The 5,800-nt window shown below is 46.4% G+C and overlaps 1 protein-coding gene across 2 annotated transcripts in view; it reads left to right on the plus strand.

Moving 5' to 3' along the window:
- The first annotated feature begins 331 nt into the window (after nucleotides 1-331).
- cdv3 (carnitine deficiency-associated gene expressed in ventricle 3) overlaps nucleotides 332-5,800 on the plus strand; it is a 35,249-nt gene continuing 29,780 nt past the window's right edge. The window contains exon 1 of one of the 2 annotated variants that reach the window (XM_043719448.1): nucleotides 332-815. In XM_043719448.1, the coding sequence (XP_043575383.1) occupies nucleotides 489-815 (327 nt within the window). In that variant the 5' untranslated portion in view covers nucleotides 332-488. The remainder of the gene's footprint in view (nucleotides 816-5,800) is intronic. The other variant, XM_043719447.1, reaches the window with a different exon arrangement.

Below are 5,800 nucleotides of genomic sequence, written 5' to 3' on the forward strand. Positions count from 1 at the left end.
GGGGTCTCCTCAGTGATGGGGGGAAGGGGACAGTGATGATGGGGTCTCCTCAGTGATGGGGGGAAGGGGACAGTGATGAGGGGAGTCTCCTCAGTGACATTGTGGGAGAGGGGGTGGGGTCTTCTCAGCGGGAGAGGTGTGAGGGAGGGAGAGCTGTCCCGGTCTCCTCGACGCCCCGTGTCTGCGCGTTTCTCCCTCACACTCCGCCGCCGCAACCAAACTTAGTGTTGGCGGGGGCCGCCCCTTCCGGCGGGGCGGGCGGGGCCAATGAACAAACGTTGTACCCTGATTGGTCAGCGGGGCCGCCAGTCAGATTGGCCCCGCCCATTGCCCTCCCCAGTCCCAGTTTCCGGTTCCGGTGGGCCGGGCTTGGTTGCACCGTGTCCGGCATGTGTGAGGCGGTAGGGCCCGTGGTTCGATCGCCATAGACACCGCGGCGGCTCCTGCTCCACCTTCAGCAGCACCACCACTAACCCCCTGCGCCCATCATGGCCGAGAGGGACGACAAGAGCCTCGACGATTTCTTCGCCAAGAGGGACAAGAAAAAGAAGAAGGACAAAACCAAAGTGACCAAAGGGGCGGCGGCGGCGGCGGCGGTAGGGCCCGCGGGCCCGGCCAAGGCCGCGGTGTCGCCTGACGCCCCGGCCCCCGCCCCGTCCCCCTCTCCGGACACGCCCGCGCCCGCGGTTCCCCTCACGCCGGTGACAGCCCCCGCCGAAGCGGCGCCGGCGACGGCCCCCGCCGCCTACAAGAAAGGCCGGAAGGAGAAGGAGAGGGCGGCGAAGAGCGAGTGTCAGGATCCGCAGCAAGAAAGGGTGAGGCTAAGGGGAGGTGGGCGGCGGCGACGTGGGGTGGGGGGGCCTCGAAGGCCGCGCTGACTCAGAGCAAAGGCACGGCGGGGAGTACGACAAGGGGAGGCCAAGGGGGTTTTCGGAGGTGGCCAAAGGCAGGAATGATCCAGAGCTCCCGGGACTGAGGAGGAACATTGAATGGGAGGTCGGCCTGGTAATGTAACGGGTGGGCCTCAGGACGGCGAGTAAAGGGTCGGGGGGCAGCCACTTGCCCTGGGCCAGGGCTAACAAGTGCAACGACCTGTATTCTGGAAAGGCTTGCAGGGTTGGGGGAGGGTTGCAAAGCAATTCTTCTGAGTCGGCAGTCTAACGTAGACGCGACTGAACAAGGATGACCAATTTTCTTCCCCGAAGGACGTTTGTGAATCAGATGGGACTTGATTGGATATCTCAGGGTCAGCATTGCTGAGGAGCATTCTGAATTCCAGATTTGTCATTTGAATTCAAATTTCACCAGTTTCGTGGTGGTATTTGAACCATGCCCACAGGACGTTAGCCAGGCCCTCTAGGTTAGTGGCATTACAACTGCTCCCTTTTTATTCCTAAATTGGAATTGCGTAAGGGCACTTTTTTGGGGGTTGAAAAGGAAATAAGAGGCCCTCTTGTATTTGGCATTGGAAGTTGCACCCAAGGGGTGTAATTCAGAAAGCTTTCAAGTCTGTTTGAGTTGAAAGCAGGCATGTGGGGTAATGAAGTGGGCCTTATGCTTGTTTTTGTCTTGTCCTGTACTCCCAGTTTCCATCTTCCCAGTTTCCATCTTCCCAGTTTCATCTGCGGTACTGAGGTGCTAAACTTGATCCTTGTAATGTTCCTTTAAAATCTCTTTGACCAAACCTTTGGTCACTTACTATGTTTGGCTGATTAAAGGTCTTACAAATCAGTAATTGGTCACATTCAGCCACTGAGCTGCACCAGTTAAGTTTTCAAGTTTGTGCAGTTAAGCAAATATTTGCATATCCAATTTTCTACTTTTTAAAAAATGGTCAGAACAATGCTGAATAGAGGGTGCAGAAACATTGTTTCTCCTCATTTTGTACCATGGGTTCTGACTAGAATTGGTTATTTTTAAATGACTAATTTTGTATGTCTTCAATGTGTTGAATTTGCTCAAATTGGTCTTGCTTCAAATGGGCAACCTTCATCATACATGCAACTGTTTAGTTGCAGAAAGCCATCCATTCCTAACGCACTGAGCCATCAAAAGCAGGAGATTTGTTTTACAACCACAATCTGTCGCAAAGTGTCCTGCCATACCTCTTGGCCACTAAGCAAGCTGGAGACTGCTGGTTCGGTGTAGAAAGGTGTGCCTGGAGCAGCACCAGGCATCAATCCAAAGAATATGTACGTGGTACGCCTAGTTTGTAAGAGGAAGCAGTTCCCTGTCTAATGAATCAGAGTAAAACTCTCTCCTGTCCAAGTGATTGGTTCGTGTTGTTGAACTCTTACAAACAGACTTCCATTTTAATAGCAACTTATGACAATGAGTTAACCAAACCTAGAATAAAACAAAATGCAGGACCTGGTAAAATCAGTGGAATTTATTAGAATGTCAGTCTCACTGAAAGTTAGTGGGCTCAACAGTGTAAGTGTTGAATGGATCTTTCCCCCAACTGGAGTGCCCAGACTCGGGGCACAATCTCGGGATAAGAGCAAAATGGTTTATGACTGATTTAGAATATCTTCATTCAAGATTCTAATTCTTCGGATGTTTCTGGCCAAAGGACCATGGAAGCTCAGTCACAACTTTATTTAAAACTGAAGGGCATTCTTGAACTTGAAGGTAAAAGGGTTTGGAAATCAGATGGGGAAAGTGGAATTGAGGTCAAAGATCAGCCAAGACACTGACTTTAAGATCTGATGGGATTACCCTAATAGACCATTAGAGCTATTCCTATTTAATATATGGAAAAAGTGAGGACTGTGGGTGCTGGAGATCAGAGTTGAGCGTGGGGTGCTTGAAAAGCACAGCAGGTCTGGCAGCCTCTGAGGAGCAGGATATTTGACATTTCTGGCATAAGCCCTTCATCAGCAATGAGGCATTCCTGATGAAGGGCTTATGCCCGAAATGTCGACTTTCCTGCTCCTCAAATGCTGCCAGACCTGCTTTGCTCGCACCATGCTCTCGACACTTATTTAATATATGGCTGATCTAGGTAAACTGTTGCAACAGAGCAGTACAAAGATGGTAAAGATCGGGGTTTGGAGAAACAAAATGGAGGGTTGAAATAAGACAGGAATGAGGCAAAGTAGGGATGGCAGAAAAATAAAACATTGGAATAAAAACAAAATGTTGGAAATACTCTAGTTTGGTAGCATCTTTGGAGAAAGAAACCACGATGTTTCAGATCAAGACCTTTTTTCAGAATGTGTCTTCAGCTGCAATGCCAGTAGTAGCAGGATTAATGACAGCTGCTATCTGGAGAGAAAAAAGGAGCAGTTGTTATCTGAAATTGCTGAACTCTGCTTTAGTTGGGAGACTGAGATGTCTGTAAAATTAAGTTACTGTTCCTTGACCTTGTGTTGAATTTCATCAGAAACTGTAGGGAGAGGCATACAAGAGGAGAAAGTGAGGACTGCAGATGCTGGAGATCAGAGCTTAAAAATATGTTGCTGGAAAAGCGCAGCAGGTCAGGCAGCATCAAAGGAACAGGAGAATCGGCGTTTCGGGCATAAGCTGAAGAAGGGCTTATGCCCGGAAGGTTGATTCTCCTGTTCCTTTGATGCTGTCTGACCTGCTGCGCTTTTCCAGAGACATACAAGAGCGCGCTTGAGATTTAAAATGACATTGAGTGTTTCAGGTCATGCTGTCGTAGTGTGCAGTAGAACACATAAAATTATGCCAATCTATTAAATTGAGATAAGGTTGCTCACTTGGAAGAAGTGTTAGGGATTCCCTCTTCGGAAGGGATGGAGTAAGAAGGTAAGTGAATTCTTGTGAGAATAGGAGGAATTTCAGCTGCAGTTGAAAAATGAACCAATATAATCATGGAGTAAATGGTGCTTTTAGAATGCTCTGAGCAAGGAGAAATGTATTTGGTATCAGGCTGGATGTGGTTGAAATGTGAACAAAAATCCAGTAGATATAGATGCTGATTGCTCAAAAGGTGAAGATAGACCTGAAGTGTCTTTTGGAGGTAGGGATAGAGGTGAGAATAGATGAAGAGAGAGATCAACATGGTTGAGAGTCCTGACTGCCACAGTGGAAGAAAACAGAGGACGTCATGGAAACAGGATGAAAAAAAGTCAGCATAAGAAAAGATGCAAAGGAGAAACTGCAAGAATGAAATAAGTCCTGACATAGTGGAAAGAAGTGAAATCCAGGTGTGGATGTGGAATGATGCACTTAGTGTAGTAAAGCCCAAGAGTTTTGAGAGTGACTTCAGTAGCATACTCAGGAATAATCTGCTGTGTTCAAGTTCCACCAGAACTGTTCAGCTTTAGAGCTTGGCACAACTTTGATCCAGATGTCAATGAGAGATGAGTAACTGTTCTCATCAAAACTGTATTTGACTGAGAACAAAAATCTTCAGCAAAGTTAAAGAACAGCAGCTAATGTCTGGAGGTGTACTATCATCATGTAGATTGAGTAGTCAGGCAGAAGAAGCCACAAAGAATTTGTTTTTCACACTGGGTCCATACTGTATTCAGCACAATCAGGGGTCAGGCGATTTTTGAATCTGATGTGTAACAAAGCAGTTTTGAAATGTCAAAAGATCCCCTCGGAAATAGTGACCATAACACATTAGAATTTGGACTTTAAGGGTAAACTTGCAAGTAATTTCAAAGCAGACTGCAAGAGTTTCTTGACATATATAAAAAGTAACGGGACAAAGTGAACATAGACTCCTTGGTGAATGAGGTTGGGGGGCAAAATAATGCAGAACAGGAAGCAGGGAAGTTGAATAAATACTTTCCATCAGTCTTCACAGTAGAAGACACCACAATCGCATTCAAGAATTACTAAATATTCAAGGGGTAAATGGAGGAGAGGGAATAAATAAAAATTATCAATAATGAAAAAACTGCTAGGGAAACTAATATTAAAGACCGGTACCCTGGACCTAATGAGATGCATCTTAGATATTAAAGGAAATAGCTGAAGGTAGTGGATGCACTGGTAGTAATCTTTCAGGAATCCTCAGATTCTTGAAGTGTCTCAGAGCATTGCAAAACTCAGTGTAACACATCTTTAAAAAGGAAAAGTGACAAAACCAGGTGAATATAGGCCACTTAGCTGAATGTGTTATTGGGGCAATGTCAGTCTGTTATAAAGAATTGAAAGCAGAGCATTCAGAAATACATGGTATGATCAGGCATAGTCAGCCTAATGAAGAGGACATTAAGCCTGTCAAATTTGTAAGAATTCTTTAAGGCGGGTTAGATAGTGGAAGCAATGGATGTAATGTATTTGGATTTTCAGAAGGTGCCTGATATGTTACTGCATATTAAACTGTTTAATAAGATAAGAACCCATGGTGTGACAGGTATTTATTAGCAAGAAGATTGCCAAACAATTGGGATAAGGTGGGTATTTCAGGATGGCAACTTGTGTGCTGGAGGGATTAGTGCTGGAGCCCCAATTATGTACAGTATATATTAATGACTTGGGTGAGGGAAATGGATGTACTATAGCCAAGTTTACAGATGACAGAAAAATAGATTGGAAGGCAAATGGTGAGGATGACAGTCTGCTGAAGGATATGAGCTGAAAATGTGTTGCTGGAAAGGCGCAACAGGTCAGGCAGCATCCAAGGAGCAGGAGAATCGACGTTTCGGGCATGAGCCCTTCAGGAATGAGGAAAGTGTGTCCAGCAGGCTAAGATAAAAGGTAGGGAGAAGGGACTTGGGGGAGGGGCGTTGGTAATGCGATAGGTGAGGGTGATAGGCCGGAGTGGGGTTGGGGGCGGAGAGGTCAGGAAGAAGATTGCAGGTTAGGAAGGTGGTGCTGA

This window comes from Chiloscyllium plagiosum, chromosome 29 (assembly GCF_004010195.1).
Source record: "Chiloscyllium plagiosum isolate BGI_BamShark_2017 chromosome 29, ASM401019v2, whole genome shotgun sequence".
Lineage (NCBI taxonomy): Eukaryota > Metazoa > Chordata > Chondrichthyes > Orectolobiformes > Hemiscylliidae > Chiloscyllium > Chiloscyllium plagiosum.